Consider the following 27,803-nt stretch of genomic DNA (forward strand, 5'->3'; position numbering starts at 1 on the left):
ACCCCCCTTCCTTCCTCTTCCTCCTCCTCTCCGCTCTCCGTCCCGCCGGGGCCGCCCGCCCCGCTCCACGTCCCCACCCCCTCGGGAGAAGCAGGAGGCGGGGCGGCGGGGCGGGGGCGAGCCGGCGGCCTGGGGTCCCGCTCCGCTCGGCTCCGGACGCCTTCTGGGGCTCGGCCGAAGGCTCCACCTCCCGCCGAAGCCTCGGCCGGGGCAGGAAGAGCAGCGGGCGGGGGTGGCGGGGACGGCGCGGGGGGGACGAGCTCCTGCGGGCTGCGAGTCCCCGGCTTAGGCGGCGCGTCGGGTGCCCCGGCTTCCCGGCCTCTTCCCGTCGTGGCTCCGCCCCTGGGGGCAGTGGGGAAACGCTCGCCCTCCGCCCAGCTGGGCCCGGGCCACGAAAACTTTTCCTTCCGATTGGGACGGGCCCCCGGAGCAGGACGTCCGGCCGCGCACGGCTGCTGTCCGCGCCCTCGCCCCGCTCCGTCCGGGCGCCTGGACGCCCAAGCCCAGCGGTCGCCCTTTCCCGGCCCGGTCTCCGAGGGGAGGAGGGAAGTGGACGGAGAAGGGGAGAGGGGCGTGAGCGGGCTTTGCGCCAAAGGCGGGGGGACCTTGATCCCTGATCCCTGGCTGGGAGCTGGCAACGTGGTGGAGGCAGCAGCTGGAGCAGCTGGACGTGCGGGCGGCCGGGTGGGCTGCCCCCGGCTCCCCGCCCTCTACCCTGCACCCCGTCATTTCCCTGTGCTGTGCCTGGGGAGAGAAGAGCGGCGTTTGTCAGTCTGCAGGCTCGGAGGCTCTTCCTGTGGAAAATGAAGTTGAGCCGCCAGTTCACCGTGTTCGGCAGCGCAATCTTTTGCGTGGTCATCTTCTCCCTGTACCTGATGCTGGACCGAGGCCACTTCGACCACCCCAAGAACCCCCGGCGGGAGGGCGCCTTCCAGCAGGTGAGCGAGGAGAAGTGGGAGGGAGAGGGCGCACCGGGAAGGTAGGGTTGTGTGTGTGTGGGTGGGGGTTCGCGGCCGGCACAGCTGGACTAGACCCAGCTGTTGGCAGCTTCCCTTTTTGCCTTAGGCTGATGGAGAGCGAGGTCCGAGGTCCGCCTCTGGGGGTGCGGAAGAGGCTCCGACCTGCGCCCGGGTGTCGGGGAAGCCTGCGCTGTCCTATGGTCTGCTCCCCTCTGTACCAGGGGATGGCTGTCTTTACTCGGTCTGACAACTCCTGCTTGTGCGCTTTGCCCCTTATCAAGATCAGTGACTTAATGATTTCTGTACTTATCGATAAAGATTGAACAGAGTCCAGTATCTCACATTCCACGTGGTTGCACTTTGTCGACTCTGGAGGCAGGTAGCTTAGGGGTCGAACATGAAGGCCTGTCTCTCCACTTGGCACCTGTGCCAAGATCATTATGGTTTTAAGTAACTAAACACATGGTCTGTATTAGTGTCCGAAGCCCATTTCTAAAGGATATATAAAGGAAAGGGGTTATTGGAACTAATTGATGGTGGTTTGTTTTATTTTTTGCTTTAAAAATCAAAATGAGGCCACAGAAAGTACTGGGGATCCTTAATCTGTTGGGGTTGATTTTTGTCTCGTCAGCTTTGAATTGTGTTTGGGTTTTGTTAGTACTTGTGGAGTGGGAAGTTCTTGCTGTACTTCACTTTGTAGCTATGAGGCGCTCCATTCTGTGGTGTTATAAAATTGACAAGTTTTGAAATCGACCCTTTATTCAAATACGGTAAAGTTGCTACACATAAACTGAAATAATCGATTTTCTTTTGAAGGCTTATTCCTTTGGTGTGCAAGTATCAAGATACAAAGTATTTTAGAAATTAATGGCAAGTGAATTGGGAGAATTCCCCACTCCCCACCTCTTGCAACAGTAATTTTCTTTGGAAGTGGAAAATGTGGTAAATTAATGAGGTTATTAGGTGAAGTGATTAAAACATCCTCCTTCTAATTCTATGACACTTGAAGTTTGTGGACCACAAAGAATCATTTAGTAATACTTTTGATAAGGAGAAAAACTTTCAAGCTGCTCTGCAAACTTTAACATTACTGTGAAGGTGAAATGATACCTGTGCAATAATGAACCTGATTTACAAAACTGTTTGAAAATATTTTATTTAATATTTGACGTTTATGTAGTGAATATAGTTATGTAGGTTTTCCAAGCACTTCAAATTTATTGAGGCAGCTGGTGACTAAGTGCCTGGCCTGGAGTCTGGCACACTCATTTTTCTGAGTTCATGTCTGGCCTTAGACACTTACTAACTGGGTGACCCTGGGCAAGTCACTTAACTTTGTTTGCCTGAGGTTCCTTATCTATAAAATGAGCTGGAGAAAGAAATGACCAACCACTCCAGTGTCTGCCAAAAAACCCCAAATGGGGACATGACTAAAAAAAGGACTGAACAATGTTCTTTCAAAAAGACAAATATCAAGAAACTTGACAAACTGATAATAGATAAAAATACCTAATTAAAAGAGTATGAACCTGTGAAGCAAGAAAGAAAACTTAAAGAGTTCTAATTCTAGTTTCCCTGTGGATTTTTTTTTTTGGAGGGAGGGAAGGGGTTGTTATATACTGTTAATTTTTTCAGTAGTAAAATTTAGGTAATTCTCCACATTAAAGACAATAAAGATTAATTAATTCAGTCTAGTATTATCAAATATTTTTACTCCTTGTTGACTTATTTTAAAATGAAATTATATAAGCATTTAATTTTTGTTTTCCTGTTAACTCTAATTTTATTCCATTTCCTGAAAAAATAACTAACTCGTGGTTACAGAGCATGTCTTCCTTTATCTTTGTTAAGTGACATAGACAATTTAAACTTGAAGTAGTATCACTAAACTGACACATTACAGTGAGAAGCCTCTGTGAAGGTGTATGTGTGTTGTCGGCAGTCCTGTTTGAAAGGTGGTATTTGCAATTACTGTTTGTTTTAAAACTCAACAGTTTTTCCTTTCAAGCTTTTTAAGTTACATTTTTTAAAAGCAACTTTTAATGTTTGTTAGGTTTAGTAACCTCAGCTCACTGAATTGAAAACAAAAATGTCCCTCCCCTTATTTCTCCTATACGAGCCTGCTTAGTGTAATTACCTTAGTTTACCTTTAGTAAATCCACACTTTGAAGGAGAAAGGAAGTAGAATTGGGGAAAGATGAACAGGGGCAGACAAGTGTGTGTTAACTTGGCAACAACCTTCCCTGCTCCCATACAAATGATGAATAGCTGGCTAAATTAGGATACTGATAGTTGCATCTTAAATTTAAGTCATTAGCTTTTTTATTTTTTTTACATTTTTTAAACTTTTTTACCCATTAGCTTTTGTATGGAACAAATGACTTTGTTAAGCTCCCTTAAGAGGCTTTTTTAAACATGCTTACTCTTTTTCTTTTTTCTTTAAACATTGTTTTTGGTTGTCTTTTTTAACCTTCACTCTCAGTAAATCCCTTACCCTTCTCAGAGAGTTATTCTTTAATACAAAGAACAAACAAGTGCAACAGTACTTAGCCCTCTTCATTTCTAAGAAGAAAGTCAAGTGAATTTATGTATCTTTTTTTGGTGGCAGGCTTAATCCCTGTAATCAGTTTTGATTTTTTATTGCTGTTATTTTTTGCATTTATATTGTTGTCATTGTGCACATTGTTTATCTTGATCTGCTCCTTTTATTTCCTGTGAGTTAATTGGCATAAGGAGATTGAAGATTAAAAGTAGCTTAATTAGGCTCTTTAGATACAAAGAGGAAAATCTCCCTATACCTTTTGGCACCTTTGCACCTTGCTTAGACAATCCTTGGGCATCGAGAGGCTAAGTGACAGGCCCAGGGTTTCATAGCCGGTGGGTGCCAGTTTCAGTCTTGGAAGCCATATCTACGTCTATGTTTATTTACATCTATGTGTAAACACGAATACATGCACAGTTATTTAGCCATTTTCTGTAGTCAGGAAATGTCAACTTTTTCTCCAGTTATTTGCCACTACAAAAGTGCTACAATAAATATTTTTGTGTCTATGGGACCTTTCTATCTTAAACCTCCTAGAAGTATATGCTTATCGATGAGCTCTGGGTCTACTTTCTTGGCACTTTGTCACTTTTATTGGCATAATTCCAAATTGCTTTTCAAGATGGTTAGAACAGTCTTTCGTTCTACCAGTAGTCATGTTTGTTATTTCCATTGAGGATAAACATTTTTCTTTCTTTTTAAAAAAGTTTTTAAATTTGTTTTAAACAAATAAAAAATAAGGAAAAAAATTGCCATGTACACAGCAGAACATGAGAGGATTCAATACAAAGCAATACATTTCCATTTCAAGAAAACCTACATAATAAATACTACACATTGTTTTCAAAGCTGCCCATCTTTTCCTTGAAAGTTTTCTTTTGATCTTTGCTGTGCACTTTTTACTTTATCTCCCCCCTCAATTAATTGAAGATATATCTATATATCTGAAAGATAGACATAGATATACATATCTATATATGTATATAGATGTGTATATAGATATACACATCTATATACATATATACACACACTGCACATATATACACACATACATATATATAGGTATCTATAAACATACACTTATACATATATGTAAGACTGCTATTTTTACTTTTTTTAACTTGTCATCTGTCTCTCTGAAGGTGGATAGTGTTTTCCTTCATATGCCTAAATCTTTATGTTTTTCCAAATCAACTGGCTCATCGTTTCCTATACCACAGCAGTCTCCCAACCCAAACACATTCTGAGAGACTGTCTGTGAAAGTTTTTTTCCCCCAATTTTCCGCATTCCTTATATTCTTTGCTGCATAGATTTTATTTATACAAGAAAATTTTAATTTAAAATCAAAGTTACCCATTTTACACTTCAGCAATACTCTTACCTTATAATATGGTTTAAAGTCTGATACTACTGAATCTGCTTTCTTTACATCTTTTACTCCTGGTTTCTTTGAAGTTCCTGACCTTTTGTTCTTCCAAATGAACTTTAAAAAAAATTTTTAGCATGTGTTTTTTAAAACTTTGGGTTACAAATTTTCTCCCTTCTTCCCTCCCCACCCACCCTCATTGAAAAGGCAAGCATCTCAATATAGGTTATGAATGTGTAGTCATGTAAAACACTTCCATAGTAGTCATGTTGTGAAAAACATATTTCCCTTCATCGTATCCTACCCCCCATTTATTCTATTCTCTCTTTTGACCCTGTCCCTCCTCAGAAGTGTTTGCTTCTGATTATCCCCTCCCCCAATCTGCCCTCTCCTCTATCAACCCCCTGCTCTCTTGTCCCCTTCCCCCCTTTATTTTCCTGTAGGGTAAGATAGATTTCCACACCCCATTGTGTATGTTACTCCCTCCTTTAAGGCAAATCCTATGAGAATAAGATTCTCTCATTCCCTCTCACCTTCCCCCATTTCCCTTCCACTGGAAAAGCCTTTTCTTGTCTATTTCATGTGAGATAATTTACCCCATTCTCCTTGCCCTTTCTCCTTCTCCCAGTATAATCCTCTCTTGCCCCTTAATTTTATTTCCCTTCATCTTCAATTCACCCTGTGCCCTCTATCTATCCATGCATATGTATAATTTTTTTTTCCCTCCCACTACCCTAATACTGACAAAGGACTCATGAGTTACAAATATTATGTTTCCATGCAGGAATGTAAACAGTTCAGCCTTAATAAGTCTCTTATGATTTCTCTTTCCTGTTTACCTCTTCCATGTTTCACTTGAGTCTTGTATTTGAAAGTCCCCTATTTCATTGAATGACTATTTTTTCCCCTGAAGGATTATACTCAGTTTTGCTGGGTAGGTGATTCTTGGTTGTAATCCTATCTCCTTTGCCCTCCGGAATATCATATTCCATGCCCTCCGGTCCCTTAATGTAGAAGGTTCTAAATCGTGTGTTATTCTAACATACTTGAATTGTTTCTTTCAGGCTGCTTGAAGTATTTTCTCCTTGATCTGGGAATTCTGGAATTTGCCTACAATATTCCCAGGAGTTTTCCTTTGGGGATCTCTTTCAGAAGGAGATAGTGGATTCTTTCCGTTTCTATTTTGCCCTCTGGTTCTAAAATATCAGGGCAGTTTTCCTTGATAATTTCTGGAAAGATGATGTCTAGGCTCTTTTTTTGATCATGGCTTTCAGATAGTCCAGTCATTTTTAAGTTCTCTCTCCTGGATCTCTTTTCCAGGTCAGTTGTTTTTCCAGTGAGATATTTCATATTCTCTTCTTTTTTTTATTCTTTTGGATTAGTTTTACAGTGCCTTGATTTTTTTCATAGTCACTAGCTTCCAATTGCTTCATTCTACTTTTTAAGGAAGTATTTTCAGTAAGCTTTTGTACTTCCTTTTCCATTTGGCCAGTTTTGCTTTTTAGGGCATTCTTGTCCTCATTGGCTTTTTGGACCTCTTTTGCCATTTGGGTTAGGCTACTTTTTAAGGTATTATTTTCTTCAGTATTTTTTTTTTGGGTCTCCCTTAGTATCACTCTCAGTTTTTCCTCTACTTCTCTAACTTGCTTCTCAAAATCCTTTTTGAGCTCTTCCATGGCCTGGGACCGATTCATATTTTTCTTGGAGGCTTTGGATGTAGGAGCTTTGGCTTCCTTGTCTTCTTCTGGTTGTATGTTTTCATCTTTGTCACCAAAGTAAGATGATATAGTCTGACTCTTTTTGTGCTGCTTACTCATGATCTTTGCCAATTACTTGAGTTATAAACTCTTTGTTAAGGTAGGAGTCTGTTTCCAGTGTGGAGAATGTACTGTCCCACACTTCAGCGTTTTGTACAGCTATTTTCAGAGATACTTCTAGGGACCTGTAAATTTTCAGTTCTTCCAAGGTGCTGTTATCAAGGGAGAGGTGTTTACTCCTTTCCTGGCCTGTGCTGTGGTCTGTGAGTGACCACAAGCACTCCTTTCTGTCTTGGAACTGTGAGGAGGATTTTCTTTCCACAGTCACTACAAGCTCCATTGTGCCAGCGCTTCTCCTTGGAGCGCCCCAGAACTGCCACCCAGAACTGTGACCCAGATCCAAGCACGGGGAAAGCAAGAGAATCCTGCACCAGCAAAGAGATCCCTGCAATCCTCCTCTGATCAACTACTTGATTCCCCCTCAGTCTGTGGGCTGGAAGCTTAGGAGGCAGCCGTCGCCCTGGGGATGAGCTCTGGGAATGGGGCACCCAGCACTTCTCTCTTACTGCAGACACAGACTTTTCCCACTGATCTTCTAAATTGTCTTTGGTGTTCATGGATTGAGAAGTCTGGAAACCACCACAGCTGCCCACGATTCAGTCGTCTGAGGCCTGCTTTAGGTTCACTGTGGCCTGTGTGCCCACTCTGCACTGAGCTCTTCTCGCTGCCTGGCGCTATATACCTTTCTGATCAACCATCCAGGTTGTCTTGGGCTGGAAATTTGTTTCACTCTGGCTTTTTGTGGGTTCTGCTGCTTTAGAATTTGTTTAGAGCCATTTTTTTTATAGGTATTTGGAGGGATTTGGGGGAGAGCTCAAGCAAGTCACTGCTTTTACTCTGCCATCTTGGCTCCACCCCCTCAATGAACTTTTTTATTATTTTTTTCTAACTCAGATAATTTTTGAGTAATTTAATTGCTATGGCATTACATAAATAGATTAGTTAATTAAAATTGTCTTTTTCTTACTATATTGGCTTTACCTATTCCATGCACAATAAATATATCATCAGTTATTTAGATCTAACTTTATTTGTATAAAAAGTACTCCGTGTTTATAGTCATATAGTTCTTGTGTCTGTTTTGGCAGGTATCCTCTCAGGTTTTTTATACTGTCTGGTTATTTTAAATGGTCTAAAATATTGATACAGTGTAGTTTCCCTATTTTTCTCTTTTGATTAGTTATTTTTTTAGACTTAACTTTGAGATCATGATTACTACCCGTTTTTTTTTTGGTTGTTTGTTTAAGGCAATTAGGGTTAAGTGACTTGCCCAGAGTCACACAGCTAGTAAGTGTCAAGTGTTTGGTCCGAGGCTGGATTTGAACTCAGGTCCTCCTGACTTCAGGGCCAGTGCTCTATCCACTGTGCCACCTAGCTGCCCCCATTTTTTTTTAAGGCAATTGGGGTTAAGTGACTTGCCCAGGGTCACACAACTAGTAAGTGTCAAGTGTTTGGTCTGAGGTCAGATTTGAACTCAGGTCCTCCACTGTGCCATCTAGCTGCCCCTCCTGGTTTTTTTACGTAATACATTTTGCTCCTTACCTTTATTTTATATTTGTGTATATCTCACATTTTTGTAGCATTTCCTGAAAACTACATATTGTTGAATTCAAATTTTTAATCTGTCAGTTTGCATTTTATGGGTAAATTCATTCCATTCACATTCTGAGTTATAATTGTTTATTTTCCTCCATCTTGTTTTTCCTCATTATCCTTCTTATGCTATCTACCCTAGCCCTCTTCACTCCTCTGCTTTACCTCTGGTTGGTACCTTGCCCTCCTATTCCTTAACCTATCCCCCCCCCCCGAAATTCTTCCCGTATCCTCTCCCCCCCCATCTCCTTGTCCTCTTGTTTCTTTCTGAATTTAGAAGACTTTTATATCCTTCTAGCTATATATATTGTTCACTCCTTAACCTATTTCTGTTAATCTACACACCCTTCTATATGCCCCCTTCCCACATCCTGTTCCCTAGCCCTTATTTCTTTATAAAAAAAAAACAAATAAATAAATAAGACTTTTATACCCTTCCAAATGTATATGTTGTTCTCTCTTTAATTCAGATCTGCTGTGAGTAGTTCCAGCACTGCCAGCCCTCCTCCTCTATCTGATTTCTCTGTTATCAGTTCTTCCTCCCGTTCCATCATTTGTATGAGATAATTACTTTTTTTACCTTTTCCTACATCATTTTGCTTTTCAGAATCACATCATACTCAGCCTTTACCCCAATCTTTCTTTTGAGCTACCCGATTATTGATAACAATGTTAGGCATATATTTTACCTTTCCATGTGTTAAAAATTAGTAAACTGTTTTTCTTTATTGAGTCCCTTGTAATTGGTCTTTGATGTTTATCTTATATTTCTTCTGGATCTTGTATATCATATTTTTCCATTAAGTTCTTGTCTTTTTGCAACAAAATACTGAAAGTCTGCCAATTCATTGAATGTCTAATTTTTTTTCTTTCAGGATTATACTTAACTTTGCGTGTGATATTTTTGGCTGCAAAACTGATTCTTTTGCTCTTTGATATATACCGTTCTAAGACCTGTGGTCTTTTAGTCTTGTGTAACTCTAATTGTGGCCCCACAGTATCAAATTGTTTTTTTCTTGTTGCTCGTAGTATTTTCTCCTTAACCTAGGTGTTTTGGGATTTGGCTATGATATTCCTGTAGGTTTTCATCCTAGGATCTCTTTCAGGTGGTGATCAGTGGATTTTTTTCTGCTTCTACTTTCCCCTCTTGTTCTAAAACTTTAGGGCAATTTTCTTTAATTATTTCTTGTATTATTGTATTAAGATTCCTTTTTTCATTGTAGCTTTCAGGTGGTCCAATTGTTTTTATGTTTTCATGTTTTCTAGATCAGTTATTTTTCTTATGAGATGTTTCACATTATCTTATATTTTTTCATTCTTTGTGTTGTTTTATTTTCTGGTCTCTTATGATGTCCTTGGCTTCCCCTTGGCCAATCCTAGTTTTCAAGGAGTTTTCTTGAGATTCTGTATCTCCTTTTCTAATTGATTGACTCTTTTCATAATCTTGGTTTTCTTGGATTGTTTTTTTTCCCCCCCTCAATCTCTCTTAGTTGATTTTTAAATCGTTTTTTGAGTTCTTCTAAGATTTCTTTTTGGGCAGGTCTTTTTGACCATTTAATGCTACTCTTTGGGGTAGGAGAGGCTTTTTTTTGCTTCAGTGTCTTCCTCTGAAGACAAACCCCAGTCTTCTCTATTCCCATAGTAACTGTTCATGGTTGGGTTCTTTCTCCTTTGCTTGTTCATTCTTGTTTTATTTTTTAATTTTTAAGCAGCTTGTTATTATAATTACCTCTAGTCCTAGGGTGTGGGAGATGGCACTGCTGGTCTCAGATCCTTCTTACTGCTATTTTTTGAGCTTCGTCTTAGGGCCAACCTGTGCACTCCTTTGCACCTCCAAGCCATAGCTAGGGCCCCTGGCATACTGTGTTGGAAGTAGTCTTTCTCCCTGAGGACCTTCCAGTGGCTATAATCTTCAGTTCTCCCTTCTGGCCTGGAACTGAAACCTAGAACTAAAGCTGTCCTGTAAGCGCCCACAGCCAGCAGCATCTCTGCCCCACTGCTTCTGCGCTCATTGATAGTGTTGTGGTTCTTTCTTGCCCAGATCGTTTCTGGGCAGCTGGGCCTGGCATCCCTTAGCAGCAGAAGTTTCTTCAGTGTTCCCCATCTCAGATATCTGACCTCCACACACAACCTCTCCACTCCCCCAACACATACACTGTCTGTGAGGTGAGAATTCCTGTGGCAGAGATTGAGGCTGCCTCCTAAACCAGCTGCCCCCAGGACTTGTTTGTTGTTTCTGGGGAGATATAGCCTGGAGGTGTTTACTCTTCACTCAGGCTGAACCATCTTCTTTTGATCTTCTGTAGTCTCTGGAGAACCACTTTTCTGCCCCAGCTCTTGTTTATTTTTGCAGCTCCACGTTCACCCTCAGGTTCTATTTTGTCTTTTTTGTGGAGGAAATCTGGAGAGCTTGGAATTTTCTGACCTATAGAGAAACATTTTTCTTGCATTAGAAAATAGTGAAGAGTAATTTAAGCAGATTTAGTAATGAGCTTTGTTCTGCACTTTTGTGTGTATGTATGTGTGAGTTGGGGTAGGGGAATTGATTAGCTAATGGCTTAGATCACCTGGGAGAAAAATAAAGAGATTTAACTTTTTGAGTAATCTCTAAAAGTAGACTTTGTCAAATATTTTACAATTATCTTTACCATCATAAAATTACAGAGTTTTAGAGTTGAAAGATAGTACAGAGTTCATTTAGTCAGACCTTTACCTGGAATAGGATATACTTTACAATAAATCTGATATATGGTTATTCATCCTTTGCTTAAAGACTTCAAATGTGGCAGAACCCTTCTACTCATGGCTATAAGACTCTTCTATTTTTGCACAGCTAAGATTGTTAGAAAGATTTTATTTACAGCAAGGCCAAATTTGCCTTTGGTGGCCAAGTAGAACAAATCTAGTGCCTCTCAATTCCTCTTTTCCTCTCTCCAAGTGTCCTGTGCAGGCTCTCTAGCTTATCAGTAGCCCTCTTAAAATGTACCTAAAACAGAATATGATATAATTGACGTGACCTGACCAGGGAAGAATACAGTGCGTGGTTGAACAACTTATTTCTAAATGCCGTACCTCTCTTAAAGTTGTTTTCTTGTTGCCATATATACTGTTGACTCAGAATTTGTAGTCAGTCAAAAACATCCATCAACCTGAAGCCAGCTGCCTCACTACTTGCTTCCCTCCCTTACACTTGGAACAACACTGTTCTGGGCTAGGCTTATCTCAGGTCAGTCCTCTGGTAGTTTAGGTTCACTGTTGGAACAAATTAGACACTTGTAGGTCATTCAACAGTTAAGAGATTTAATCCCTAAATGTGACCAGAAATGGAGACTCAATATTGATAAGTGTTGAGGACTCCTTGAGTTGATTCAGTTGATTGAAGCACCCTTCTCTGATTTGTGCATCATTGTCTACCAGCCAGGCATCAGAAAGGCAGGCCATTTCATGGTTGTTTTGTTCTCTGGTGACCAGGAAATGATAGTAGCATCCTGAACCTTTAGTCTCTCAGAGCCAACTAAGCTTTTTTAAAAAAAAAAAAATTATTCATTTTGAACTTAAATACAGAAAGACAAAAGAAAAAGAATATTTCCATGTATATAGTATGACATAAAAAGAAGATTCAATAAGACCATGAATTTCTATTTCATACTGTTTACTTTTATGAAAAACTATGTAATAGGACACATTGTTTTCAAAGCTACCCATTTCTGTGCTTCTTTGTAAGCTTTCTCTTGTTCTCTGCTGTGTACTTTTAATTTTTGTCTTCTTCCCTTCCCACCCCACCCCAGAGAAGGCTACTAATAGAGACAAATATGGATGTGTATGTAAAACCATACTATGTGTATACTTCTGTTCCTCAGTTCTTTTTCTGGATGTGGATAGCATCTTTCTTCACAGGTTCTTTGTAGTTGATTTGAGTATTTAATCCTTAAAATTGTTCAAAGTTGTTTTAAGAATATTGGTGTTACTGTGTACAACATTCTCTTGGTTCAGCTCATTTCACTGTTATTTCATGCAAGTCTTTCCATGTCTTTTCTAAAATCAGCCAGTTCGATTCTTTTAGCATAGTAGCATTCCAGCACAATCATATACCATGACTTGTTTAGCCATTCCCCAATTGAAGGGCATCCCCTCAGTTTCCATTTATTTGCCCTCACAGAGAGAGCTGCTATAACTATTTTAGAACATCTAAGTTCTTTTCCTCCCCCACCAGTCATCTTGGGAAACAGACCTAAAAGTGATATTGTTGGTTCAAATGGTGTACACTTTTTTTTTTTAATAACTCTTGGGCATTATTCCAGATTGTTCTCCAAAATGGTTGGATCAGTTCACAGTTTTACCAACAGTGAATTAGCGTCCCAATTTTCCACATCCTCTCTTAACATTTTAGCCAGTCTGCTAGGTATGAGATATATAAAAGTTGCTTTAATTTGCATTTGTCTAATCAATTGTGATTTAGATAATTTTTTAACTATAGTTTTAAATTATTTATCAAAAAACTGCCTATTCATATCCTTTGGCCATTTATCAATTGGGGAATGACTCATTCTTATAAATTTGAAAAGTTCTCTATATATTTGAGATATGAGAAATTTCATCTAAGAACTTTACCTGAGAAACTGTCTATAAAAATTTCCCCCCAATTTTTTTCTTAACTTTTAATCTTAGCTATATTGGTTTTATTTGTATAAAAGCTTTTAATTTAATGTAATCAAAATTATCCATTTTATATCTCACAATGCTCTTTATCTCTTGTTTATTCATAAATTGTTCTTTTCATAAATCTGATAGGTAATGTGTTCCATGTTCTAATTTTCTTATATCTCCCTTTATATCTAGGTCTTATATCCATTTTGACCTTATGTTGGTAAATGGTGTAAGACTTTAGTCTATGTCCAGTTTCTGCCACATTGCTTTCCAGTTTTCCCAACAATTTTTACCAAATAATGAATTCTTATCCCAAAAGCTTAAATCTTTACTTTTGTCAAACACAAGGTTACTATAATCATTTGCTACTGTGTATTTTATATCTGCTATATTCCATTGATTTATCTTGCTTAGTACCAGATAGTTTTGATAATTACTGCCTTATAGTATAGTTTAAGATGTGATATTGCTAAATCTCTTTCCTTTACATTTTTTCCTCATTAATTCCTTTTGATATTCTTGACCTTTTGTTCTTCCAAGTGAATTTTGTTATTTTTTTTCTAGCTCAATAATTTTTTTTTGGTAATTTAATTGGGATGATATTGAATAAGTAGATTAGTTTAGGTAGAATTGTCATTTTCATTATATTGGCTCTGCCCACTCATTTACAATTAATATTTTTCAATTATTTAATCTAATTTTATATAAAACATGTTCTATAATTATGTTCATGTAGTTCCTGGGTTTGTTTTGGTAGGTATCCTCCTAGGTATTTTATATAGTCTGTAGTTATTTTAAATGGGGATATCTCTCACTATCTTTTCTTATAGGGTTTTTTTTTGGTGATCTGTAGAAATACTAGTAATTTATGTATTATAAAATAACTAGCTTATTTTATATTTTGCTGCTTTGCTAAAATTATTAATTTTTTTACTAACTGTAGTTGAATCTCTAGGATTTTCCAAGTATATTATCAAATTGTCTGCAAAGAGAGTTTTATTGCTCCATTGCCCATTCTCATTCCTTCAGTTTCCTTTTCTTGGATTTTTTTTTTTTTGGCTAGGCAGTGGGGTTAAGTGACTTGCCCAGGGTCACACAGCTAGTAAGTGTTATGTGTGTGAGGCCAGATTTGAACTCAGGAACTCATGAATCCAGGGCCAGTGCTCTATCCACTGCGCCACCTAGCTGCCCCCAGTTTCCTTTTCTTACTGGTCTTGTTAGCATTTCTAATGCAATATTGGCAATTTAATTAGGATGGCATCGAATAACTAGATTAGCTTAAGTAAAATTGTCATTTTTATTATATTGGCTCTGCCTACCCATGAATAATTAATATTTCTCTAAATTGTTTAAGTCTGATTTTATTTGCATAAAAAGTGTTTTATAATTATATTCATGTAGTTCCTGGGTTTGTTTTGGTAGGTATATTCCCAGGTATTTTATATTGTCTACAGTTATTTTAAGTGGGGCCTCTCTCTCTCTTTTTTTTTTTTTGACTAGGCACTGGGGTTAAGTGAATTGCCCAGGATCACACAGCTAGTAAGTATCAAGTATCTGAGGTCACATTTGAACTCAGGTCCTTCAGACTCCAGGGCTGGTGATCTGTCCAGTGTGCCACCTAGCTGCCCCCTCTTGCTATCTTTTAATGCAGGGTGTTTTTTTTTTGGGGGGGAGCTTTTTTTGTTTTTTTGTTTTTTGGTGAGGCAATTGGCATTAAGTGACTTGCTAAGGGTCACACAGCTTGTAAGTGTCAAGTATCTGAGGCCAGATTTGAACTCAGGCCCTCCTTACTCTAAGGCCAGAACTCTTACTGCGCCACCTAACTACCCCTAACACAAGGTTTTGGTGATATATAGAAATACTGATGATTTATGTGAATTTATTTTGTATCCTGTCACTTTGCTAAAACTATTGTTTCCACTAACTTTTTAGTTGCATCTTTAGGGTTTATCAAATAGATCATCATATTGTCTACAAAAAGAGGTAGTTTTATTACTTCATTGCCCAATCTGATTCCTTCAGTTTCTTTTTCTTCTCTTAATGGTATTGCTAGCATTTCTAATACAATATTATATAATATTGGCGATAATGGGCATCCTTGCTTCACTCCTGGTCTTATTGGGAAGGCATCTAGATTATCCCCATTACAAATAATGCTTTGCTTTTAGGTGGATGCTTCTTACCATTTTAAGGAAAAGTCCCTTTATATCTATGCTTTGAAATGTTTTTAATGGGAATGAGCGTTGTATTTTATCAAAAGCTTTTTCTTTATCTGTTGATGACATAATCATATATGATTTTTGTTACTTTTGTTATTGATATAAGCAGTTATGTTAATAGTTTCCCTTGTGTTAAACCATCCCTGCATTTCTGGTATAAATCCCACTTGGTCACCATGTATAGTCTTTGTGATATATTGTAGTTTCCTGGCTAGTATTTCAAATGTTTGCATCTATATTCATTAATGAAATTGGTCTACAATTTTCTTTTCTTTATTTTTGCTGTTCTTGGTTTAGGTATCAGTACCTTATTTGTTTCATAAAGTGAGTTTGGTAGGACTCCTTCTTTGCCTATTATTTCAAATGATTTAATATTGGAATTAGTTGATCAATAAATGTTTGGTAGAATTCACTTGTAAATCCATAAGGTCCTGATGCTTTTTTCTTAGGAAGCTCATTTATGGCATATTCATTTTCTTTCTCTAAAATAGGTTTATTTAGTTATTCTGTTTCTTCTGTTAATCTAGGCAGTTTATATTTTTGTAAATATTTTTCCATTTCACTTAAATTGTTAAATTTATTGGCTTGTGATTGGGTAAAATAATTCCTTATAGTTGCTTTGATTTCATCTTTATTAATAGTATATGTACCTTTTAATTTTTAATAGTAGTGCTTTGGTTTTCTCTTTTTTAAAAAAATATTAACCAATGATTTATCTTTCTTTTTCATAAAACCAACTTCTAGTTTTACTTACTAATTCAGTGGTTTTCTTACATTCAGTTTTATTAATCTCATCTTTAATTTTTAGGATTTCCAATTTGGTGTTTAATTGGGGATTCTTAATGTGTTTTTCTAGATTTTTTTAATTGCATATGCAATTCATTAGCATGCTTTTTCGCTATTTTATAATGTTCTAAGCTTTTTGGTCTTTTAATGCAGACGTTGTAGAACTTGTGTTATCCTGACTGTAGCTCCACAGTATTTAAATTGTTTTTTTTCTTGTTGCTTTTAGTATTTTTTCCCTTTATCTGGAGCTTCGAAACTTGGCTATGATGTTCCTGTGAGTTTTCATCTTGGAATCTCTTTCAGGAAGTGATGGATGGAATTCTCCTATTTCTATTTTATCCCTTCTTAGAACTTCAGGGCAATTTTCCTTCATGATTTCTTGTAATATTGTATCTAGACTTTTTTTTTTCATAATGTTCAAGTAGTCCAACAATTCTTAAGTTGTTTCTCCTTCATCCATTCCCTAGATTGGACCTGCAGCGCTTGGCGGTAGGTTCTGGCTGCAGGTAGGTTAGACTAGAGCCAGACTGACAATGGTTGGTTGCTGCTAGTCACATGACAAACAGTAGAATGCGCAGGGGCAACCCTACATTTTTCTCAGGCAGCTGGAAGTCCTTTGGTGGTCCCGCATGAGATATTTCACTTTCTCTTCTATTTTTTTCACTTTTGATTTAGTTTTATTATTTTCTGGTGTATTATAACATCATTAGCTTCCCCTTGTCCAGTTCTAGTTTTTAAGGAGGCATTTTCTTAAGATTTTGGATCCACTTTTCCAGTTAGTTGACTTTTCATAATTTTCTTGGTTTTCTTGGATTGCTCATTATTTTTTTTTCTAATTTTTCTTCAGACTCTCTTATTTAACTTTTAAAGTCCATTTTAAACTCTTCCAAGCACTCATTTTGAGTGGCTTTTTTAACATCAGAATCTTGAGTATGAACCCAGATCTTCTCTTTCTCTGTCTGTGGTCGGGTTCTTTCTTCTTTGCTTGCTCATTATTGTTACTGTTTGTAGTAGCTTATTATAATCAGGTTCTAGTCCTGAGTAGTGGGTGGTGATGCCTCAGACCTCAAGTTTTTAGTACTCTTGTTTTCTAAGCACTATCTGAGGGCCACATTGTCAAGACAAATACTCTTGATCCCTGTGATTCCTCAAGAGCTGAAAATTTCAGCTCTCTCCTCTGCCTAGGAATGGTCCCTGCCCTTCTCCTACCAAACTCACTGGGCATGTGTTAGTCACTCTTCTCCCACATCTGCAGCCCTGCTCAATTCTGGTCTGCTTACCTTTGCCTGGGGTCCTATGACAGTGGAGAGTTCTTCAATCTTCTCCTACTCAGGTGCCCAGCCCTATACTATTGGTGGAGCAAAAGTTCTGAAGCTGCTGCCACCAGGGCTTGTTGTTTGTTGATTTAGCAGAGTAAAATTCTTAGGTGTGCCCACCGTATTATGCCTGTATGTGTGCAAGCTCCTTGAGGGCAGAAATGTGACTTCTTTTGTATGTGTGCTGTTTATTAAGTGCTTTTTTGGCTATTCATTAGTATGCAGTTCAGCTACCAGTTCTTTTGTTTGGCTTTCCTTCCATTTAGTTGCCTCTGCTTCTGTTTTCATTTGTAGAGATTATCAAGATTTATATGATAATAGTCCTCTAATATGTTCAGTGGTATGATACAGTTCTAATATGTTTAATCATTTGACAAGGAACTTACATTTAGGGTATCAGCAGCTAATATGTTTAATCATTTGACAAAGAATCACATTTAGGGTATCAACAACTAAGTTAAAGTTTATAGACAGTATACGGGCTCCCCTTTTCTGCTACTCTTCTGTTGTCACTTAGAACAATACATTTTAGTCTGCTTTCTAAGTATCAGTCCAGCCTAAGTATGAATAGGCTTATCAGTGGTTAGCTGGTGTTAGAGGATGGGCCTGATACAGGCGTTGCCTTTTCATGAACCTGTTGTAGGTTCATATTGGAACAGACAAGACACTTGTTTATTCCGAAGTTAACAAAAAGAAGTCTCCTTTTATACTTAGCAGTAGCTTATAAAGGAAATTCAACAAAGTTACCCAAAGTGTTTTGGTAGGCCAGATTCCTTCATTGGCCATTTGCTAAAAAATTCTTTGGCTGTGGCAACCCATCTTTCTCAATATAACTTAAAAAACATTTTTGTTACCCTTATCTTTTCTCACTAGCCTCAGCTTATTTTTAGCTTTAATATTTCTGACTCTACTCTCATAGAATTGTAGAATGGTGTACTTAGTACTCATACTCACTTCCCTGCCCTTGTGTCTCTTTTGTGTATGGCTGTTAGAAAATTTAATTGGTTGGCAAAAGGTCCTTTTGTATATAGGATAATTTGCATTTTTTTTTCTCATTGAGATTGTTCTTTGTGTCTTCAGAATTTAATTTTTGACTGCTTTCTATCCTTCCTCCATGGATCCTACTATTCGTTTTCTTTCTTTGAAATCTGTTCTCCTTAAGTCTGGGATGCTTATCAAGATATCTTCAACTTTTTTTTCCTCTTTCTCTACCACAAATTTCAAGGTGGAATGGGTTCTTGTGTCTTCAAGATTCTAATAATTTCTGTCCAGCAACGGGTACTTTCTTATTTATGAGAACTAGATTTAGAATAAAATTTTCTATTACAAATTAAAGATGAGTTGCCACTGTATATTGGTGGAGTTTTGACATTGAGTTCCCTATAGGTATGAAATATCTGGACCAAAAAAAAAATGTTTCTGTGCCCCCTTACCCTCTTTTCCCTTTTAACCATCTTATTTCTTTTATAATAGGCATTCCCTTCCAAAGTTATAGTCCATTTATAGAATCTCAGCAGTACCTGTGTGGTCAAATCTACCTCTTTGCATTATAATCTCTATTTCATTTTCTTTGTTACTCATACCTTATGTACTTGTACATAGATGCCAGAAGCCATGAGTTTTTATTATTGCCTCCTTTTTTGAGTTTTTGTCTTACAAACTTGTGGATTTTTCCTACTCTTTACTGTATCTAATTTGAATATACATGGCAACTCTTTCCCTTTTCTGTTTAAAGCACTATTGACTAGATTTGCAAGACTTCAGTTAAATGTTATTTGTAATAGTAGCTAACATTTATGTAGTACTTGTTATGTACCAGGTACTGTTCTGGGCACTTTACAATTATTATCTAACTTAATCCTTACAATAACCTTACAACAATAAAAGGTGCTTTTTTATTATCCCAATTTTACGGTTGAAGAAACTCAGGCAAAAAAGGAGTTAAGTTACTTGCTTAGGGTTACACAGTGTATCTGAGGCTGGATTGGAACTCAGGTCTTTCTGACTCTAGGCCTGGCGCCCTATCTACTCTGACAGTTTGCTTGCTTAACAGCTTTTTCCAGTTCCAATCTGGAGAAATCTTTTGGAAACTAATGCATGCACACAAAATCCCAAGATGTTAATCTTTGTAAATATGGCTATGCCAAAGTATTTCTTTCTTTTCTGTTTTTTGCTTTTAAATAAGAATTCAGTAAGTGACATTATGAAAATTACTTCTTTATGTGGTATCAGTAACTTTTCACATAAAGTAATTAAAAATTAATGAAGAAATGTTGTTACTCCATAAAATTAAATAAAATGTGATTTTACCTGCATAGCACTTTCTTTTTTTAAAATTTATTTTTATTTACTTTTAGTTTTCAACAATCAATTCCATACGCTTTTGAGTTTAAAATTTTTCTCCCCCTCCCTCTTCACCTCCCCCCCCCAGATAGCATGCAGTCTGATATAGGCTCTACATATACATTCCTATTAAACATATTTTCATGTTAGTCATGTTGTAAAGAATTAGAACCAATAGGAGGAACCACAAGAAAGAAGAAACCAAAACAGAAGAATTCTCAAAAAAGAGCAAATGGTATTCTTTGATATGCATTCAAACTCCATAGTTCTTTCTCTGGATGTGGATAACATTTTCCATCATGAGACTTTTGGAGATGTCTTAGATCCTTGCATTGCTGAAAAGAGCTAAGTCTATCAATATTAGTCATCGCACAACGTGGCTCTTTCTTGTGTATGATGTTCTCCTGGTTCTGTTCACTTCACTCAGCTTCAGTCCATACAGATCTTACCAGGTTTTTCTGAAGTCTACCTGCTCATCACTTCTTACAGCACAATAGTATTCCATTATATTTGTATATCACAACTTATTTAGCCATTCCCCAATTGATGGGCATCCCCTCAATTTCCAGTTCTTTGCCACCACAGAAGAGCTGCTATAAATATTTTTGTACGTGTGGGTCCTTTTCCCATTTTTATGATCTCTTTGGGATACAGCCCTAGACTTGCATAGCACTTTCTTAAAGACTAAAATAGATGAGAATTCTTTAGAAACTTCCATTTTCCAGATTATTGGTTTATTTTCATCAATAAATATTTACTAACTGGAGGGAATTGTACTTGGTGTTTTGTATGCAAAGAAATATAATATAGCTCCCTGCCTTTAAGGGGGCTTATAATTTAATATCTCTGAGCAATGTTGCTTGATGTGGTTAAAGCCATTAGTGCTTATGCATAAATATACATTTTATAGGATCTGAGTCAGAGAATTTTAGAGCTAAAAGGGAAGGACCTTATCTTGTAAGCTGATCCCTCATTCTATAAATTAGGAAACTGAGGCAGAGAAAGTATTTGACATTTTATCACTGTTGACGATTCAAGGCAAGGAATTCAGAAAAGATTTGGGTTTCTAGATCACAGCTTAAAATACAGGCAGTAGTACCCTTGGCCAGGAGTATACCGAACCAGTAAGAGCATTTGAAGGATGAGAAAGAGCTTGTACAGATGCATGAAGGTAGGAAATTCAATGCCGCCAAGTATGAGGAACACCGAAATATTCCAGTACATCTAAAATATAGAATGTATGAAGGGGAGTAATGTGAATAAATATGGAAAATAGATTGAAGCCTTATTGTAGGAGGCTTTTAAATGCTAGGCTAAGAATTTTGTTTGTTATCCTTGAGGCAACAGAAAATGACTGAAAGTTTTTTGGAAAATTTTTTCAGCATCTATGTGGGAGCTGTATTGAAAAGGGGAGAGATTGGAATCAGGGAAGCTATTTAGAACGGTACTAAAGTAGTGCAAGTGAGAGAGGATGCCGGCCTGCCTTTTATGCAGTGATTAATGAGAAACTTGGATTAGATGCATTTTAAGATTCTTTCCAGTTCTAATTTTATGATCCTACCTAAAAAGGCCCCAAAGGAAACTGAAAAATCAGTGATTTCCCAGTTGCTATTCCCAATAATTCCCAGTTATTATAAGAATGAGGTAATGAGAACCTGGGCTTGGATTATTTCAGTGGGAATGGAAGAAAAAGGATGAGCCTGTGAGGTTTTAGAGAAAGAACCATCTGTGGTTGATTATGCTGCAGGAGAGGGACAGATCAAAGATTTAATAAAAGCTTTTTAAACCTAGGAGACCAGAAGAATGGTGGCACTATTTATAGAAACGAGTAGCTGGAAAGAGTAGCTGGTTTGGGCAAGAGGAGGAGGTCAGTTTTGAATATGTTGAATTTGTGTTAGTAGGACATAAGACACGTAAGTGGAAATAGTGAGAATTGAGGTTGTAGAATTTGACTTGGAAGTTAGGACAGAAGAGGTGATGATTGTATCCCTGAAAATTGATGAGTTTAAGGAATAAGTGTACAGAGAGAGGACAGCAAAGGTTTGTGGAAGGATCTGAATCTTCAGATCAGGGCTTCTTAACTGTAAAAAAGTTTTTTGATCAGCTATTTCTATATAATTGACTTTCCTTATCCTTTTTAATGCACTGCATTTTAAAAACAGTATTCTGAGATGGGATCCATAGGCTTTACTAGATTGCCACAGGGGTACATATATTCTTCTCTTTCCCCTTCCCCCCACCAAAAAAAAATGATTAGGAACTCCTACCTACTTCTAGTCACATGACCAACAAGACCAATACCTAGGCTTTTTCCACCTGATCATTGTGACCTCTCAGACCTCTCCAAAATAGGAATTATGTGCCAGAGTTGAAGTAGTGTCAGCTCTGTCATGATCTAGGACACTTAAGACCCCAGACAAGGTAAAAAGTTGATTTGCTGACAGTCAGGAAGACCAGTAATCATTCTCTCTCTCTCTCTCTCTTTTTTTTTTTTTTTGCTTTTTGGTGAGGCATTTGGGGTTAAGTGACATGTCCAGGGTCACACAGCTAGTAAGTGTCAAGTGTCTGAGGCTAGATTTGAACTCAGGTCCTCCTGACTCCAAGGCTGGAGCTCTATCCACCGTACCACCTAGCTGCCCCTAGACCAGTAATTATAACACCCAACTTGTGTTCACCTAGCATTCCTTTCCCTGCAGCCCACTAGGCTTCCTGCAGCATAGCTGCACAAACCCGCATAAAGAAAAAAAAATAGAGTAGCAGAGAATTTCCTTTTAAATGTACATGAGCAGATAAGGAGTGAAAGCAGAAGTCAAATAGATGGGATAATGAAGAAGCAAGGCTTGGAATATCATGGACACCCTCACAACACCCTGCTTCCAAGTGAATCAGTATTTTTTATGAGACTAAATTATAGAACAGGAGGCTGTATAAAAGGGGAAAGAAGAGGAAGATTGAGAAAAGTATGTGATGTATCCTCATCAAATCAAAGGCTAACAAAAGGGAAAATAGTTGCCATAGTCTCTGAGGTAGAAGAGTGCCTACTGTAGAATGGACTGGGTTGCAAAGGCAGAAATTGAAAAATGGGTTGAGGAGAGGAGAGAATCTTGTTTTAGTGCTGGAATGGGATGCTACTAAAGACTGCTTCAATGGGAGAGGAGAGAGATATTCTATTAAAGTGGATGGTAACTTTACAAGGGATGGGCGTTAGTTATTTGTCATTTTATCATTGCTGCCCATTGAAGGCAAGGAGTTCAGAAAAGAAATGTTTAGAGTCCACTCATCCTGCCATTGAAAGGGAATTCAGAGTACTTGGGGGCTATTAACATCCATAAAAATGGAAGGAACATGGACCCTGAGAAGAGAGATCCCAGGAAATGGGAAAAAATTGTGACAGGTGAAGTGCCACTGTCAGTAACAAACTGCACAATGAGGGACGTGGGGCAGTAACCTCTGTCACTGGCAGGAATTGTTATTTCTAAGAGTAAGGCATGACAGAAAAAGGAATCAGGGAGAAGATCTGTGAGACAGTGACATATAAAAATCTTTAGAAGAAGAAATACAAAATAGCTGCTTCAGAGGATTTCATGCCATTAGGAATATACAGACTAAAGAACTAAATAAGCATAAGGGCCCTATGTCAAAGAATAAAAATCTGGAATAGATAGAAAGGGAAGAGAATGGGAGAAAAATTATTTTTTAGAAGGGAAGGAGAGAAAGAAGGATTCTCCTTGACTGCCTCAGTGAAAGGAAGAAAAAAAAGAGATAGAATTAAATAGCCAGATAAAAGCTGGAAAGCAAAAGGAACTAATAAACAAAACTCTGAAACTAGAGAAAGAGATGGGAAGACAGCTAATGGGAATAGGGATACCTTAGAACAGATTAAGCTAAAATAAGTGGAGAGACATAGTATTGTGGTTACATAGGAAGAAGGAAAAGATCCTAGTTTAGAAAAGAATATTAGAGACAAAAGGATGAAAATTATAAACTCAAGTCTCATAACTTTAAATGGGACTGGTATCCAGGAAGCCAATAAAATGAAAAAGAATGACAGATCTGATAAGGAAAGAAAGATTTACAATCTGTTGCTTTCAAGAAACACACCTAAAAGACCTAAACAGAATAAAAAATGAGACTATCAGAATTAAGAAAAAAAAAGCAGGCTTGATCATGCTGTCAAGGGATGCAAAAAACTCATTTTAAAAAGGGATAAAGAGGGGCAGCTAGGTGGCAGTGGATAGAGTACCGGCCCTGAAGTCAGGAGGACCTGAGTTCAAATCTGGCCTCAGACCAAACACTTGACACTTACTAGCTGTGTGACCCTGGGCAAGTCACTTAACCCCAATTGCCTAAAAAAAAGGAATGAACTAGGAAACTGCATTTTGCTGAAAGGAGTCATGGAGTAAACCAATATTTAACCTTATATGTTTCAAAATGCTTTAGTGTCATAATTCATAAGGGAAACATTAATTGAGCTACAAGAATAGACAGTAATGTACTATAATGACAGGAAATTTCATTGTCTATCAGTTTTGGATATGTAACAGAAAGATGAGCAAAAGGGAAAATAACCAAACAAATTTCTAGAAAAACTAGGGCTAAAAGACTTGGCATCTTCTAAATGGGACTGCTAAAGAATATACATATTTTTCAGTACCATATACAACTTCATTGTCATGAGGCATCTGCTTAGTCTTCTGTTTGTTTGATATGTAGATGACAAGTTGTTATAATCTATTTGATAAAGCAGAACTTCTATTACGGTCAGGGGTGGGGAACCCACGGCCTTGAGGTCACATGTGGCCTTCTAGGTTCTTGGGTGTAGCCTTTTGGCTGAGTCCAAATTTTACAGAACAAATCCTTTTATAAAGGGGATTTGTTTTGGGAAGTTTGAATTCAGCCAAAGGGCTGCACTTGAGGGCCTTGAGGCCACAGGTTCCCCACTCCTGTACTAGGTTATGATTTGTTAGACAAGCTCTGATTAATTCCAGTTACTTCTTCTTTTTTTTCTTTTTTGGCAGTTACTTCTTTTAACCCTTTTACAATCAAGAATTTATTAAGAACTTGGTGTGTGCCAGGTTCTATGCCAAGGTTTGGGGAGATAAAGTTAAAACATTCTCTGCTCACAAGGATCTTATATTCAAATTGGGAACAAAATAAGTATATGAACACATCGAGTAGACTTGAAAGGGTAGGCATTTATAGAAGAGGGGTATGTGTGTGACACAGACGGATGCGGGGTCCCCCCCCAAAAAAAATGTCCTGCAGTACCAACTGTAGTTCGTTGTTTTAATAACTGCTTTGTAGCATTGCTTGAGGTCTGGTACTGCTAAGGCCCTTTTTGTTCCCATTGCTTTTCATTCTTCTTTCTCTTGAGAGTCTACCTTTTTTTTCCTCACCATATGAATTTTGTTATTTTTTTTCTAGTTCTATAAGACAAAGTAGTTTGGTATAGCATTGAATAAGTAAATTAATTCAGGTAGTATTGTCATTTTTATTATATTGGAGTAGCCTATATCTAAAAGGTCACATCGTAAACAAATTAGAGAAACATGGAAAAAAATTACCTATAAGATCTATGGATAGAAGAATTCTTGACCAAATAAGGAATGTATAGGATCATAGAAGATAAAATGGATAATTTTGATTTGATAAAATTTAAAAATTTTTGCACAAATCTGATATTGCTAAGATTTAAAGTATCAAAAAGTAATTCATCTAAATATATAGATAGATATAAATGTATTCAGGAACTCATTAAATAAGCTCACAGGTACTGGAAAGTGGCAACTTGAACTGCATTTATTTGAAAACACAAGTTGGGCAAATATTTATTCTTCTTGAGTATTGTATGCAAAAGTGTCTACCAGTACCAAAACTGATACATTTCACTATAGTGGTTCAAAACAGCAAGGTAGATACACTGATTTCCAGTATTACAAGGAACATGAGATAGGTAAGATAGCTATATTTTCAAAAAATATTGTAAACTTTAGTTTTAAGGCAGCTAGTACTAATACTGCTCACAGGCATAGCTCATAGCTAAGATTAAAAATGAAACAATCAGGAAAAGAAATTCTTTGTAACAGGTTTCTCTGATAAAGGTCTCATTTCCATGATATATAAGGAATGGATTCAAATTTATAAGAAAAAAAAGAGTCATTCCTTAATTGACAAATGATTTAAAGATAAGAAAACAATTCTAGGGAAAGAAACCCAGGCTATCTATATGGGGAAAAATTGCTCCAAATTGCTATTAATTAGAGAAATTAAAATTAAAGCAGTTCTGAGATTCCACCTCAAAAGAAAAATGATAAATTTTTGAGAGGTTGTGGGAAAAACAGGCACAGTGATGAACTGTTGGTGGACCAGTGAATGGGAACGACCGTTCTGGACAGCAGTTTGGAATTGTACACAAAACATTAATGTAGCGCATGCCCTTTGACCCAGCTAGAACTGTGTGCAAAAGTAGCAGCTCTTTTTGTGGTGGCAAAAGCTGCAAACTAAGAACATATCTAAGATAAGAGGAAGAGCTAAATAAGTTGTGTTGAATGAATGCTCTAAGGACTGTTGTATTTTAGTAAGAAAGGAGGAAATAGATGATTTAAAAAAGACAAGGAATAGCTTATGAAATGATGGAGAATGAAGTGAGCAGAACCAGAAGAAGAGTTTTTAAACTATAGCAATATTACAAAAATGACCAATTTTGAGGGCTTTTTATAAACTGATGGAGAGTGAAATGAACAGAATCAGGAAAACAATTTATGCAGTGACAGCTATGTGAAAACAACTTTGAAGCTGTAAGAGCTATGATTAACACAGTGATCATTCATGATTGTAGTGGACCATTGATGAAACAGGCTATCCCATTACAAAGAGGAACTGGATATAGGGTGCAGAATGAGACAACATTTTTGCATATTGTCATTGGAGGCATTCATTTTGCTTAAATGTACATATTTGCTGCAAGAAATTTATTTTTCCTTCTTTTTCTGGGGCAGAGGAGAAAGCAAATAGATTTCTGCTAACTTAAGAAAATAGGGGCTACTATGTATGGATGTAAAATGTTGCGTGCATCTTTAAATGACATCACTGTCCTTGTTAGTTTTACTGAACTGTTTTACTTTTTTCGTTGCAAGAGACCTCTCATCAACTAGAAATAATCTATAAATATATGTATCATAAAAACAAAACACAGATTAATAAAACTGAAAGTGATGGGTAAAAATAGCAAGAAAGGAAAGGAATAGGTTGTGAAGAGCTTTTTTTTGGTCTTTTTTTATTAATTTATTTTGATTTATCAACAATCACTTCCATATGCTTTTGAGTTGAAAATTTTTCTCCCCCTTCCTCCCCCCACCCTCCCAAGATGGCACACAATCTGATATAGGCTTTACATTTACATACCCATTAAACATATTTTCACATTAGTGAAGTTGTAAGTAAAAATTAAAACCAATAGAAAGAACCATCAGAAAGATGAAACAAAACTCAACAGAAGGTAAAAATAAGTGATAGCAATTCGACTTCCATAGTTCTTTCTTTGGATGTGGACAGCATTTTCCATCCCGAGGCCTCTGGAGATGTCTTAGATCCTCGTAATGCTGAGAAGGGTTCAGTTTAACAATCTTAGTCATTGCATAACGTGGCTGTTATTGTGTAAAGTCCTCTTGGTTCTGCTCACTTCACTCAGCATCAGACCATATAAGTCTTTCCAGGTTTTTCTGAAGTCAGCCTGTTCATCATTTCTTATAGCACAATAGTATTCCATTACATTCATATACCACAACTTGCTCAGCCATTCCCCAATTGATGGGCATCCTCTCAATTTCCAATTCTTTGCCACCACAAAAAGAGCTGCTATGAATATTTTTGTACATGTGGGTCCTTTTCCCATTTGTTTGATCTCTTTGGGATATAGCCCTAGAAGTGCTATTGCTGGATCAAAGGGTATGCACATTTTTGTAGCCCTTTGGGCATAGTTCCAAATTGTTCTCCAAAATGGTTGGATCATTTCACAACTCCACCAACAATGTATTAGTGTTCCAATTTTCCCACATCTTCTCCAACATTTATCATTTTCCTGTTTTGTCATGTTGGCCAATCTGATAGGTGTGATGTGGTACCTCAGAGTTGTTTTGATCTGCATTTCTCTAATCAATAACGATTTGGAGCATTTTTTCATATGACTATAGATGGCTTCAATTTCTTCATCTG

At 37.5% G+C, this 27,803-nt stretch overlaps 1 protein-coding gene across 1 annotated transcript in view; it reads left to right on the forward strand.

Annotated features, from left to right (window-relative positions):
* Positions 1–711: 711 nt before the first annotated feature.
* Positions 712–27,803, forward strand: part of MAN2A1 (mannosidase alpha class 2A member 1) — a 205,063-nt gene continuing 177,971 nt past the window's right edge. The window contains exon 1 of the mRNA XM_020968826.2: positions 712–938. Coding sequence (XP_020824485.1) covers positions 804–938 — 135 coding nt within the window. The 5' untranslated portion in view covers positions 712–803. The remainder of the gene's footprint in view (positions 939–27,803) is intronic.

Source organism: Phascolarctos cinereus, unplaced genomic scaffold, assembly GCF_003287225.1.
Source record: "Phascolarctos cinereus isolate Bilbo 61053 unplaced genomic scaffold, phaCin_HiC Scaffold_4;HRSCAF=312, whole genome shotgun sequence".
Lineage (NCBI taxonomy): Eukaryota > Metazoa > Chordata > Mammalia > Diprotodontia > Phascolarctidae > Phascolarctos > Phascolarctos cinereus.